General features: G+C 38.1%; 2 protein-coding genes across 4 annotated transcripts; both read right to left on the bottom strand.

Annotated features, from left to right (window-relative positions):
• Window positions 1–1,210: 1,210 nt before the first annotated feature.
• Window positions 1,211–8,337, bottom strand: LOC130986599 (DNA-directed RNA polymerases IV and V subunit 2-like). Of its 3 annotated transcripts, none has more exons than XM_057910055.1 (8): window positions 8,165–8,337; window positions 7,105–7,608; window positions 6,705–6,932; window positions 5,463–6,343; window positions 4,934–5,231; window positions 3,438–4,385; window positions 2,432–2,703; window positions 1,211–1,866 (listed from the first exon to the last, which is right to left on the bottom strand). In XM_057910055.1, the coding sequence occupies exons 2-8, from the start codon at window positions 7,606–7,608 to the stop codon at window positions 1,365–1,367; spliced, it is 3,633 nt and encodes a 1,210-aa protein (XP_057766038.1). In that variant the 5' UTR covers window positions 8,165–8,337; the 3' UTR covers window positions 1,211–1,364. The 3 variants fall into 3 exon arrangements, with proteins under 3 accessions (XP_057766038.1, XP_057766044.1, XP_057766052.1); XM_057910061.1 differs by having other exon boundaries at window positions 8,161–8,331; XM_057910069.1 differs by lacking the exon at window positions 8,165–8,337 and having other exon boundaries at window positions 7,105–7,792.
• Window positions 8,338–9,342: 1,005 nt separating this feature from the next.
• On the bottom strand, window positions 9,343–10,458 carry LOC130986619 (glycine-rich protein 2-like). The gene has a single exon (XM_057910080.1). The coding sequence runs from the start codon at window positions 9,726–9,728 to the stop codon at window positions 9,486–9,488; it is 243 nt and encodes an 80-aa protein (XP_057766063.1). The 5' UTR covers window positions 9,729–10,458; the 3' UTR covers window positions 9,343–9,485.
• Window positions 10,459–14,261: the final 3,803 nt, after the last annotated feature.

Consider the following 14,261-nt stretch of genomic DNA (forward strand, 5'->3'; position numbering starts at 1 on the left):
GGCCACTATTTTTTCCGTTTTTTTGCCAGCAAAGTTATCTCAATCCCAATTTACCTCAATCCCAATTTTAAGCAGATACACAACCATCCAAAAACAACAAAAAAGATTCAATGGAGAAAAAAGATAGACAAAGTTATCTCAATCCCAATTCACAACTTTTGAAGTAAAACCATAATAATCAGATGCTCTATTTTTATATATCAATAAAATTAATCCAACCACCATATGAACACTAATCCGAAAGAATAAAATAAAAGCAAAAGATCAAAACTTTCCAGTAAATCTTTTCATTCTATGAAAACAATCATTCTATATTTACAATAGTCAAGCGCATTCAATTTTTTCCTAATATAATTCTTACCATGACTGAACGCGGTGGGGAGAGGAAGGTTAGAGAAACGATGGGCTGCGGCGAATCGCGGCAAGGGAAAGAGAGAGGAGAGTCACTCTAGGTTCGATGAATCGCGGTGGAGAAGGAGGACGGCGCCGGAGGGCTGAGCTTTGGGCTGGGCTGGGCGGAGGACGGCGCGGCTGGATTCGCACAGAAGGCCAAGACGACGTCTGAATCGCGGGACGGTGGACCACATCTGAATCGCGGCGACAGGACGGCAACTGGCGGTGGTTGGCAGGGAGGTAGACGACTGGATTCGCGCAGAGACGGCACCAGAGGGCTGAGCTTTGGGCGGAGGACGGCGCGGCTGGATTCGAGCAGAAGGCGGAGACGGCGTCTGAATCGCGGAGCGGAGGACGACGTCTAAATCGCGGCGGCAGAATGGCGTCTGGCAGTGGTTGGTGGGGAGGTGGGCGACTGGATTCGCGCAGAGGCAGAGGACTAAAGATTATGGACTTGGGGCATAGGATTGTACATTTAATTTCTCAATATTTCTTCCTTCATAAATTTAATTTCAAATAATATATTTTGATTCCGATATTAGAATGGGTTTGAAATATTACTTCGACGTTTCACATCATTTTTCAAGTGCCCATAATTCGATATGATGTTATTAGTGTCATCGTGTCAAGGAAATAGAAGCATTACCCTCAACGTAGCATCAAATATTGGTGATGATTTAGCTGAGAAATTTTAGCAATTTCTGATTCTAAAGTTGAATTTCTTTGGCAAGAAATCACAGTTTTCCACAGCTATAAATAAGCTGCAGCCATGACTTTGAAATCATTATAATATATTTGGGAAGAAGAAAAAGACGCATGAAGCTAAAAAAGACAAATGAGCATATCGAAAGATATTAGCAGTTGCAATTAACTTAGAAATGCTTACATACATCTATCAACATTCATAGCTAAGAACTAAAAAGTATAGTTATCTGAAGAAAGGAATTCATAATCACAAAAATTACACAGAATCAGCACAATTCAGTCTCAAACTTGAGTGAAATCCCCATGCTGAAGAGTTCCTGGCAGAGCAACTTAGCCCCATAAGGCACATTCGCCCTCACCACACCTTCCACGGACTCGCAGAATCGACAGTACGGACCACGGACCTTCCGACCACCAAACACTGATCGCTGGATCACATTGGCCATGTTCTTGCACTTCCTGCATATGTGCATCTGAGACGAATCACTGAGGGTGAACAGACGCTCGTGCAGGTTGGCTGCTGCACCATGGGCTATAAGGCAATCTCGCTCCATCTCACCAAATTTGATTCCCCCAAAGCGTTTCCTGTCAGCCACGGGCTGACGAGTAAGAGGGTGGACCGGTCCTGTATTTCTGAACTTCACTTTGTCCTCAGCCATATGCGTGAGACGCTGGTAGAATGTTGGCCCCATAAAGATGAGAGATTCGACCTTTTCACCCGTGCGACCATCATAAACTCTTTCCCCTCCCCATCTGGAATATCCGAGCCTGATAGAATGCCGCAGTCATATAAGTTTCAGAATATAGATAAGTTACACCACTGTAAACGGATCGACCTTTTGTTCTATGAGAGAAGAAGCCAAAACAGATATCAAGGGAAAGGCAATTTAATATAGAAATCTTTTCTTAAGCTGTCTGATTATGATTTAAGGGAAGTAAATCTTCATAATTCCACTAATTTAGTGCCAGGGGAGGTTGGGAGTGAATCTACAATCGACTTACTATCTATCAATGCTGTTCTAGAATATGGAAAAGAGAAGACTAATAGAAATCTGAATCAATTATAATGAATCACTAAATAATTAACTTTTTGAACAACAGTCCTAACTAATCAGCATAACTTTTTCGCCCTAAGATGATGCATTCAATTACCAACGATGAAATGCTAAAAATGGGAGTTGGATAAAATTATATCCATAAATAAGAATTAGGACAACATTTAAAGGTTTTTCAAGCCCACTAGTAGTTCCACTTTCATTTCCAACACTTGACCAAAGAATCTATTATGAAGTCACAAATTAAAAATCTCCACCATTAATTAATAGACAAATACCTGTGAAGTTGGGCTGTTATATCTTCAACAGATGGAGTAGAAAATGGGGTTGCATATTTTAGTCCACCTCCAAGTGCAATCCCTTTGCCTAGGGCAGCCTCCAAAAGTTGTCCGGGCGTTTGTCGTGAAGGAAATGCATGTGGGTTTATTACAATATCTGGAACTATTCCTTTTCTGGTAAAAGGAAAGTTCTCCTGAGACTCCAGAAACCCCAGAACACCCTTCTGCCCGTGCATGCTTGAAAACTTGTCCCCCAGGCATGGAGCCCGAACCTGGGCAGAGCCACAAGTGTACCCAGCAATAAGACATGGGAAAATTAAGAAACTTAACGTACAGTGCATAAGAGATTTGGTCTTAGTGGGCTCGACCACAAACATGCATTCTATATCACAACATAAACAGCACTAGTAGTCCCTTAAAAGAGTCACATGCATCTGAACATACTTTAATTTCAATGTACCTTCTGAGCTGGAAAGTGTATCAATCTATTTAGCATCTAATTTCATGAGCTACTGAAGCCAAGATTTCTATATTATGCTCCCAAAAGGAGCCAGTTTCTAAAAACTAACAGGGTCATAATATACAAATCTCAAAGAGCCATTCACTTTGTGACCCCACCATAGAATTTATCAAAGGAAGCTTTTTAGGTAGATAGCTCCAATGTTTGTACAAATACATATTCCATAGTATGAAGCCAGAGGATCAGCAATAGAAGCAAACAAAGAGCATCCAGATAGCAAGAAAGTCCAGGGAAATCACATTAACTAACACTAGGAGAAAACACAGTTACAAGGAGTAGATTTCAAGCTGAGAAGTGTGAACTAGCAGAAATTGTGTGCAGAGAAGCAAACGTTTTTTTATGCCAGTTTAAGCAAGTACATGGACGGCAATTACATTCCCCACAAGTCATAACTGATGGACAGATCTAAAGCCCTTTTTATTTTGTCCTCTGCTTTTTTTATTACTTTTTATAGAAAGAGAGTAAAGTTCTAAAATATAAATTTACCTGTCTCAAAGATACAACTGCAAAGTTCTTTCCCTCATCATTGGCTGACAGCACAACCTTTTGAACCATGCCCCTTTCAGTATGCTTGAGCTTGATGCTATGATCAACCCCTGAAGCAGCATGCTTACCAATGACTATGTCACCAGTTTGGAGATTTGCTCCAATAAAGGGAAAGCCATCATCATCAAGACTGTCAACACGCCCAATCTTGCTTTGCAGCTTCCCGAAAGTAACAAGCTCATCAGTCTTGGGCCTTTTCCCCACCGCTTCTGAATTTTCAACTTCAGCCTTATAACTCCTTACATGTTCAGTTCTGAACATGCCACGCTCTAAAGAAGCACGGTTCATCACAAGGGAGTCTTCTTGATTGTACCCAAGATGGACATTGACAGCCACAATAGCACACTGGCCATTGAAGAAGTCAGGCCGTGGCATCATTCCTTTGTGGTGTCCAGAATACCTTGACTTCCCAAGGCAATCTGAAAGCATAGTTCGGAAAAGAGACCTCTGGGGATAGTATAGCTGATGGGAGTTTGTATCAACTCTAATGCTAGGATTGGTGGTTGAATACCCTATGGCTTGCTGGGAGTGCTTAGCAGACTGGTAAAGGACTCTCCTAGCGTGATCATGGTTGGCAAAAGGGATTATCCCACAGCTTATACCAAGCAGGAATGAACTATCAAACTCACAGTGGGTATACTTCACAGGGGGGTTATCTAATTCGGCAGTGAACAGGTAGTCAATCCCCCATGCAGTTTGACAATCTTCTTCCTCTTCAGGTCCTATGAACTCGACTACGCCATTATCCAGTAGAGATTGAAACAAAAAATCTCCTTTCAAGTCTTTTATCTTCTTCAAGTTCTGGACAACAAAGAGAGGGCGCAGTATCCTTCCAGCATCAGCAAATATACGCACTTCACCCTGATGTTTGTCTCTTTTGATTTCAATCTGCAACAGGAAAAAAAAAATTAGTACAAAAAAGAAATAATGTAATACAGACACATGTCCCTATTTAGAAGGGAATTGCTGGAAAGCTCAAGCTAACAGTACTGTGAAAGATGTGCCATGTTGAAACCTATAGACTTCCACCACACTTGGAAACCTTTAATAAAGTAACAATAATACATCAAGAAATGCTATCATTATGTTTTGAGCTAACTTATTGTCCGGGGGTGAATGTGGATGCAGGATGCTTCAGATTACAAAGAGAGAACCATCTCAAGATAGAATCACAATGCTTTCAAGCATATCTAAAGTAAGTGTATCATAAGAGAGTAAGAGACAAATGCAGATTAGACAACACTGCCGATCAAAAAGTATGAGGAATTAAGTGAGATTAACATGATAAATAAAAAAGATCCAACATATTTGAAAACCATAAGCCAAAGAAAGCAAGTCTAGACTTATTCTACTATGATTTTGGGACAGATACAAGTCAAGATATATCATCAACCACATAAATGCTAGCAGAGAAGATTATATGAGTTTAAGATAACCTGATGAGGTACTTCCATTTTGCGACGCTTGCGTCTCAGCTTAGCAACAAATGATGAAGAATCTTTGCACACTCCAACCCAATCTCCATCCAGAAAAACTTTGTGCTTTCCATCAAGTAAACAAGAACCATCATCAACCAAATTCTCCATTCCACACTCATAAATTTTTTTAAGAATGCCTTCATGTTCCAGGATATTAGTACTGACGAGACCCAGGCTAGCCAGATTCTTAACCAGACCACAATTTTCTCCATCTGGTGTAGAGAGAAAGCAGACCTTACCCCAATGAGATGGATGCCTGCAATAACCATTTTGACAATCATAAGATACTTATTCTTATACCAAAAATATATAATGCTGATAACATGGTCCTTATAATGAAATAAAATCAAGTATCACCACTTGCAATATATTCACATAAATGATAAATCACCTAACTTCAGGATATGACTCAAAACAGGTCCAGTTAGCATATTAGAGTTGGTAAGATTAGGCCTTAAAGAGAAAATTAAATCAGCATTTCACTTACGGGTATCTAGCATCACCAACCCTGCCTGTGTATGAGACCTGCTGCCGAGTTTTCCTCATATCACATACTGCCTGCAATGGATTTGTTCGTCTAAGATTAGCAACTACACCAGAAATTCTTTCCATTCTCTTGTAAGGGTGCACCCAAGCTCCAGTTGAGAAGGCCCTGGAAAGACCATTAGTGATGATTGAGGCATCCAAGTAGTGGTCGATGGTCTGCACCTCCCTATCTTTGTAAAGGTCTCTCTGTATGGCTTTAACCATTCGCCTCTCCGCATGTTTAATATGAACCCTCAACTCTCGTTCAAGCAGTTCACCTGCCAACTCCACCCTTTTGTTTCTAAGATCATCTCTGTTGTCAACTTTGCGGCGCCCTCTGTAAGCCTCCAGCAAGCACTTGACCATATATGCAAGAAAAGCAGCCTTCTGCCGCCGGCTCCTAAGATTGGGAAAGAAGTAGGTATCGATTAAATCATCCACTGTTTCTGTAGGTGGAAAGTTGCATCCCTGCATTAGTTTCTTGATATGCTCTCTTGCACTGCCTGCCTTACGGAAACCGTCAAATTTCTTATCAGCGTCGTATATCGACGGCACGAGAATATTTGCGATTGCAGAGTCCTCGTCAGTGTCCAGACCAATCAGCTCGACCACGTCTCTATCATTTTGAACATCCAAAGCAAAGAACAGAAGCCAGACAGGAACCTCCGTGACATAGAAGTAGGCAGTCAGGATCTTGTCTCCAGCTATCAAATGCTCCACTTTTGGAACTAACTTTACATACACTCGTTTCCTTTTTGAGACTGGACGATATGCAATGGTCCAGGTAGGATCTTTGGCCACCCACAGCCTTTTAAGGCATATTTGCTCCTGAGCAATGAACGTCTACACCAATAGTTGAAGACACAATTAATCAATTGTTTGAAGTAACTTTAAGCCAACAGAAAATAGAAAGACCTTGGTATGACTTAAAATGTACAAGGTCTTTTTATAATAAAGTAGAGTGTAGTAGAATATTATGCCAACAACTTAGGCAACTAAGATCAACCAAATCATTGGCATATTAAGTGACAAAAAAGGAATTTCCAAGTTATTATTAAAGTTTGCCATCTGTTAGAATAAGAGACGGAGAGAAACAATAAGATTAAGTTATACAAAAAATCATATTTCAATACTTTCTACTGACTATCCCAATTCCCGACTAATAAATTAATGAAACAGTGGGGCCTAATAAGTCAAGTCTTACCTTCTCAGCACCCTTGATAACAAAATAACCTCCTTGATCAAATTCACAATCTCTTTTTTCTTCACCATTAGGCTCATGTCTACTCATCCAGCACAAGTCCGATTTCACCATGACAGGAAGTCTCCCAAAGTTAACATCAGTCTGACACTCATTCAATATTGTCTTCTCAACAACTTTATCTACACCAGTTTTGAATTTATCACTTCTGGAGAGACCTTCTGTGTACACCTGAAATGTTGAGATTATCAGAACAGATTGAAATCTGAAAGAACAGCACTAACCACATTGAGTGGAGAATCGGTACTTAAATAAGACAACAACAAAATAAAACATATTTCAACTGACCTACACAACCACAGAGGATTATACTACAATGAAGAAGAAACAGACCACCTATTACCTGAAGATGAGTCTCAACTTTGATCCTGGATGAATAGGTCATGTTTTGAAGATGAGCATGCCTGGGCAAAAGCTCCAAATACTCTTTAGCACCGTCAGCCGATGAAAACTTTTCACCAGTCCAGAATGTTGGGCGGTCAAGTGTAACTTTTCCAAACTTGAGAGTTGCACGCCTCCACTCACCATCTCCCCTTTTCGAAGGATCATATCCAGGTTCAATCATAATCTCCCCAACAGAGTCAAAGACTTGTTGGATCCCATACTTAACAAAGTCATTGTAAGAATTGATCTGGTGGCTGATTAAACCATATTGCTCAAAAAACGCTGTTGAAGCCTTCTTACAGAAACCTTTCAAGAAGCCTTTGTCCACTTCTTGCAGGGCACAGTCCACCTCATCTTCAGAATCAGAATAGTTGAAGTATATATCATCATCAAATTCCATTTGTCTCGCCTTGATGCTGCTAGTGCTAGGTCCTGCTTCTTCTATAAAATCCCACCCATCCATCTGTATGAGAATCAGATGAACAAATCAAATATCAGAATCAAGTTTTTTGTTCCCTATTTGGTATAAACAGGGTGTGGAATGGGAAATGTGTGTTCATGCTCCATCACGAAAGCAAGATAATCAAAGTTGAAAGGGGCAAAGCAATCAGAAACAGGACTCCATCAAATACCCCTCCCACCCACTTCCCATTTCACAGAAGTAGCAAAAAAATAGAGGAATTATGTGAACTCCTATTTTTTAACAGATAATGAGGAAAATGTAGGTTTTTGTGATGATTTTTATTAACATGAGCAGCGAAAATTCCAGAACCACGCAAAAAAATTCATTTCAAACAAAGCTACGCCCAATCGCACAAACCATCCCGAAAATATACCAAAACCAAAAGTCGCCAAGAATTTTAACAACAATAACAAAAACAGGTCACATTCGCATCATCCTCGTGCAACAGAAGCAAAGAATGCCACATGCATTGCCATTCCGTAAACGCATATTTCTAACACAATCCTTTCGAAAAAATGAAAGACCACCGAAAACAAGAAGATGGAGAGAAACCTGCCTCGATTCCAGCCTACTTGCACCGATTGTACTCACAATTTTTTTTTTTCTTCTGCTATCAAAACAATTGTTTTCAGTTCTCTACTTTGGCAGTGTGAGCAATTACTAGCACAGTAGCAGCTGTTAAGCCTGCTGCTCCTCAATTGTTCTTTTCTTTTATCATTTTTATAAATCTCATTGGTTTATTCAAATTTTACGTATTTATCAAGGGACTAGCAAAGTCCGTAAATTCGTTAATTGGTTAAATATTAGAAATCGCTTTAAAATAAAAGGTGAAGTTAATAAAGGTGTTAAAAAAAAGATAGTAACGGGGTTCACCAAGAAAAGACAAATTTGATGGAAAAATAAATTAAATGGAAAGTAAAAAAAAATGCATGACATGCTCAGCCGCCCCAAGGTGAATTCTGATTCTGATTCTAATTAATTGGAATCAAATCAAAATAATCATGAAAGGAATGAAGAAATTATCATTGTCAATGCATAAATTAAAATATCTCTCATAACTCTCATACCATCAACAATGTATATACATGCACAAAAACTATATAATTCTCTACTTTGGCAGTGTGAGCAATTACTAGCACAGTAGCAGCTGTTAGCCTGCTGCTCCTCAATTGTTCTTTTCTTTTATCATTTTTATAAATCTCATTGGTTTATTCAAATTTTACGTATTTATCAAGGGAGCAGCAAAGTCCGTAAATTCGTTAATTGGTTAAATATTAGAAATCGCTTTAAAATGAAAGGTGAAGTTAATAAACGTGTTTTTTTTTATTAAAAAAAAAGAAAAAAAAAGCAGAAATAAATTAAATGGAAAGTAAAAAAAATGCATGACATGCTCAGCCGCCCCAAGGTGAATTCTGATTCTGATTCTGATTCTAATTAATTGGAATCAAAATCAAAATAATCATGAAAGGAATGAAGAAATTATCATTGTCAATGCATAAATTAAAATATCTCTCATAACTCTCATACCATCAACAATGTATATACATGCACAAAAACTATATAATTTATAAATTTTCAAAATTGATCAATTTAGAATTGACATTTTTTGTCATTACAATCTCATATAAAAAATAATAATACTATCAATATTTGTAAATGTATTATATATTGACCTCAGTTGTATTGTGAGAGTAACATGCAATCGATTGAGGAACGCACAAACTTTCGAAAACATGTGTAATTAGAATTGGAATAAAAGCAAGAAATTAATCCACGTTTAATCCATTCATATATAAAAGAGTTGGGCACATGATACATATAGATAACACATGTGCGAGAAACTCCCAAATATTAATCCATAATTTATAGATATATAATTATTTAGATGCTTTATCAGCAGCATGCAGCCCAGAAAAGTAGCCTTGAGGGTTGCTCTCAAATCCAGCCCTCGAGATGGATTCTCCGCCACCTCCCGGTGCCTTCATCGTCCCCGAAGAACCGCCGCCACCTCCTTTAGCGGCCGATCCACCACCTTTATCTCCTCCACCACCGCTGCCTCCGCCTTTTCCTCCTCCTCCTCCTCCACCTTTTCCACCACCGCCACCGCCTTTTCCACCCATTTTATATATGGAGTGATGAAGAGTTGTATATATTAGTAGAAGATGTAAGTTGTAAGTGAAGAATCAAGGGATATGATCACCAATATATATAGAGACTCGATTGAGCGTTAAAGATTATTATAAGAAGTCATTGAATTTTGAGCCTCTTGAGTTTAAAATTTAATTTGCATGCATCTATATTAAAGTGAAGTCGATTGAAATGCTAACGAAATCGGTAGTCGTCCGTTCCTCTTCTGAAATTTATTAATAGCACGCGGTTATTTGGTTTGGATTTCCTACATATTTCGCATGAGAATATTAATAGTTTCAAAGTTAATTAAAGGGGTTATTGCCATAAAATACACATACTTTGCCAATTTTCTTATTTATAACATGACTTTAAAATTTGGCCAGAAAATACATCAATTTTAAATTTAATCTTAATTTTAACATAATTTGAATTTATGAAAAATAAATATCTATGTGGCATATTAATTTTTATTTTAAATCTAGATGGCATATTAATTTTTGTTTTACATCTATGTGGCATGACCACAACACACACCTCACACGCACACGCACAAACACACACTGACACACACAAACACGAACACACACCACACACACTCACAGACACGCCGCCCACCCCTTCTCTCTCGGTGCTACTGCCGCCGCCGGCTCGACGGCGGTGTCGTCGCCGGAGCGGCGTCCCCTCCCTTCGTTCTATCTCTCCTCCTTCATCTCTCGTTCTCTCTCTCCTCCCTCATTTGGAAATAGGTTGAAGCTTAAAAAAATTTCGTCGACCATGATTTGGAGAGCTCCTTTATCGCCAAAAAATAGAGCAAGAGAGAGGCGGGTTATCGGTGAGAAAGAAGGCTCCGATTTGGGACGGCTGATTTGAGGATAGAGGTGGTGATTTGGGGATCGAAGGGTTTCAGGTGGTGGCTCTAATCCGATTTGGGGATAGAGCTGATCTTCACCGGAGTTCGCGCAGAGGGAGGCTGAGCCTAGGGTTTCAGGCGGCGGTCAGCGACTACTCTTGTCTGTGGAGGGAGTGGCGCCGCCGCTGTTTGTGTGTGCGTCTTTTGAATTCAGGGGAAACGAAGGAAGAGTTGAGAGACGAGAGATGAGGGAGGAGAGAGAGAACGAAGGGAGAGGCGGAGACGTCGCTCCGACGACGGCACCGACGTCGAGCCGGCGGCGGTAGGAGTGCCGAGAGAGAGGGGGTGGGGCGGCATGTATGTGAATGTGTGTGTTGTGTGTGGGTGTGAGGGAGAAAGGTAGAGGGAGAGAGGTCGGAGGAGAGAGGGGAGGGGGCTGCCGGCCTCCGTCGGGCGGCGCCGCCATCAGGCAGCGGCTGCAGTAGGCAGTAGGCGTGAGAGGGAGAGAGAGGGTGTTGTGCGTGTGTGTGTGCGCGAGGGTGGGTGCGAGGTGTGTGTTTGTGGGTGTGGGTGTGAGGTATGTGTTGTGGTCATGCTACATAGACTTAAAATAAAAATTAATATGCTACATAGATTTTTATTTTTCATAAATTTAAATTATGTTAAAATGAAGATTAAATTTACACTTGATGTATTTTCTAGCCAAATTTTAAAGTCATGTTATAAATCAGAAAATTAGCAAACTAACGAAGGAAGAGTTGAGAGACGAGAGATGAGGGAGGAGAGAGAGAACGAAGGGAGAGGCGGAGACGTCGCTCCGACGACGGCACCGACGTCGAGCCGGCGGCGGTAGGAGTGCCGAGAGAGAGGGGGTGGGGCGGCATGTATGTGAATGTGTGTGTTGTGTGTGGGTGTGAGGGAGAAAGGTAGAGGGAGAGAGGTCGGAGGAGAGAGGGGAGGGGGCTGCCGGCCTCCGTCGGGCGGCGCCGCCATCAGGCAGCGGCTGCAGTAGGCAGTAGGCGTGAGAGGGAGAGAGAGGGTGTTGTGCGTGTGTGTGTGCGCGAGGGTGGGTGCGAGGTGTGTGTTTGTGGGTGTGGGTGTGAGGTATGTGTTGTGGTCATGCTACATAGACTTAAAATAAAAATTAATATGCTACATAGATTTTTATTTTTCATAAATTTAAATTATGTTAAAATGAAGATTAAATTTACACTTGATGTATTTTCTAGCCAAATTTTAAAGTCATGTTATAAATCAGAAAATTAGCAAACTATGTGTATTTTATGGCAATAACCCCTTAATTAAATATATTGATCGATCGGAATATTAACAGTTTCAAAGCCAATGAGGATGACCGAATTTAACGAGGAGGTCCATATATTAATAATTTGGATTTATCACATATATTAAATTTCAAATATTTCACATATGTTCATTAATATTCAAGAAAGAACAAATAAATAAATATCATAAAGTCTATTTTAATCATAGATATTACTAATATAAGTATTTTAATAATATTATAAATATTTATTGAATAGTTTATTTACATTTATCCGTATGACTAACAAATATAAAATATTTAAAAGATAAAAAATTAAGTAATACTTCAATTGGAGCAATATGAAAAGTTATAACAAAAAAATATTTATATAATCTTAAATAGATGAAAATAAGAACAAACAAAAAAGTTATATATATAGGGGTGGGCTACCGTGAAAACACATCTCAAAATAAGAAATAAGGACAATTTTCAATGTATGAATTTTATGTAGAACACGTATGAATTTGTTGTATAAAGGTATGAATTGTGAAAAATAAATTTTTGCTACCTTTGGGATTCGAACTCAGGATCATAAATCCATCCAATATGGTTACGAATCAATCGTAGATCTTGATGATCTAAGGGCTGGAAATGATTCTTATTTTATATCTTAAGAAGTGTCTATATATATTCTAAAAGTAGCAAGGTGATTTTGGCGAGAAAACATAACTTACTATTTATATAAGTGGTTGAGCTTTTATATATATATAAATATAAATGTGTTAAGTAATTTTATTAGAAATAGAAATGGATAAAGATTATATAGGGACAAACTAAAATGACAGCAAAAGTAAAAAATTGAAAGACGAAGGGAGTATTTCGTTATACGCCACCCAATCGCATATCCGTGATGATCATCATATATAAAATAAGCACAACAACAAGAATAGAAGACATCGAGTGCAAAAATATGTAGTATCATAAAAATAGAACAGCTTGCAAATGATGAAAAAATAAAAAAAAGTCGAGAATCATCTTCTCATACCAATAACAGACGGTGTATCTCCATGACACTCAAATTTTGGCACTTTTTTTTGTCTCTTTTTTGGACCAAATTTTGTCACAATTATTTACACTCATTTATACTATTCCAAGTTTATAATGAAGAGAGGTGTTGATTTATGGAATTTCAGGTAAAAGAACACTATTAATTAGCGACATAATTTATATATATGTATTGAGTGGTGTTAGTGATACGAGTTGGGTTGAGCTGAGTTTGAATCTGTGCGAGCTCGAGCAAGCTATTACCACAATACTCAAAATCCAGCTTCATTTATTTAGAACCTTTAATACTATATATATTCCAAACGTATATAATAAATGCATCTCGAGATAATATGCATCTTTTTTATACTCATAGGGATGGCAATGGATCCTGGACCCGATCCAAATTTTCAAATCCAGATTTCTTTTACAGGATTTGAACCTTGTAAAAAATGGATCCAATGGATCTAGACCGAATCTGAATTACTCTTAAGATTTGCGGATCTGAATATGGAGCAAAAGTTTTCAGACCCAGATCCGACCAATGGATCCGGTTATATATAAAAATATATATTTTATTTTATTTTTATCAAACTCTACCTTAAAAATCTATTACTAATCTAAACATCTATTTTCATAAATAATGTATATAATTCTATTAAAAATAATATTTTATTTTATCTTAATTTAAATTTTAGTTATTATTATTATCTTTTATTTATATTGATAATATTGTTTTTTTCTTTTCAATGTAAAAATGGAAGACACATTGTTCCACTGTTACTGAATATTGTGATGAAGATAAAGATAAAATTGATTGTAATGATATACTCCCTCCGTCCCATAATAAGTGGCCACATTCTTTTCGGCACGGAGATTAAGAAATTGAGTGTTATATGTTTTAATAGAGTGTGGCCTACAATTGTTGACCAAATTAGTGAGTAATTGTTGACTTAATTAAAGTAATTTTGGCATTTGTAGAAAGTGGCCTACAATTGTTGACCAAATTAGTGAGTAATTGTTGACTTAATTAAAGTAAACTTTTGCCATTTTTAGAAAGCAGCCACTTATAGTGGGACAGACGAAAAAGGAAATGTGGCCACTTATTATGGGACGGATTCATCCCTTTTTATATATACAATTAAAATAAGTGTGTATCTACTAATATATTATTTAGTACTTGAATATCATATTCTTACTTATTATGAAATTTTATACTAATATTTTTATATAGGTTATGATTTAATATTTATTTTTAAATAATTGTTGATACTCTAGACAAAATTCATTTTTTTTAGTTAATTTAAAATTTATAAATGTTTTAAAAGGGTAAAAAGTATGGATCTGGATCTGGACCCGAGACCC

This window comes from Salvia miltiorrhiza, chromosome 1 (genome assembly GCF_028751815.1).
Source record: "Salvia miltiorrhiza cultivar Shanhuang (shh) chromosome 1, IMPLAD_Smil_shh, whole genome shotgun sequence".
Classification (NCBI taxonomy): Eukaryota; Viridiplantae; Streptophyta; class Magnoliopsida; order Lamiales; family Lamiaceae; genus Salvia; species Salvia miltiorrhiza.

What these genes read in the sequence shown, in the direction of transcription:
- LOC130986599 (XM_057910055.1), bottom strand. Translation starts at nt 7,608, where the DNA reads ATGGATGGGTGGGATTTTATAGAAGAAGCAGGACCTAGCACTAGCAGC. An exon ending in AAGTTGAGACTCATCTTCAG is followed by an intron (nt 6,933 to 7,104) that starts GTAATAGGTGGT and finishes TCAACATTTCAG; the next exon opens with GTGTACACAGAAGGTCTCTC. An exon ending in CAGTTGTATCTTTGAGACAG is followed by an intron (nt 2,704 to 3,437) that starts GTAAATTTATAT and finishes GGCTCTGCCCAG; the next exon opens with GTTCGGGCTCCATGCCTGGG.
- LOC130986619 (XM_057910080.1), bottom strand. Translation starts at nt 9,728, where the DNA reads ATGGGTGGAAAAGGCGGTGGCGGTGGTGGAAAAGGTGGAGGAGGAGGA.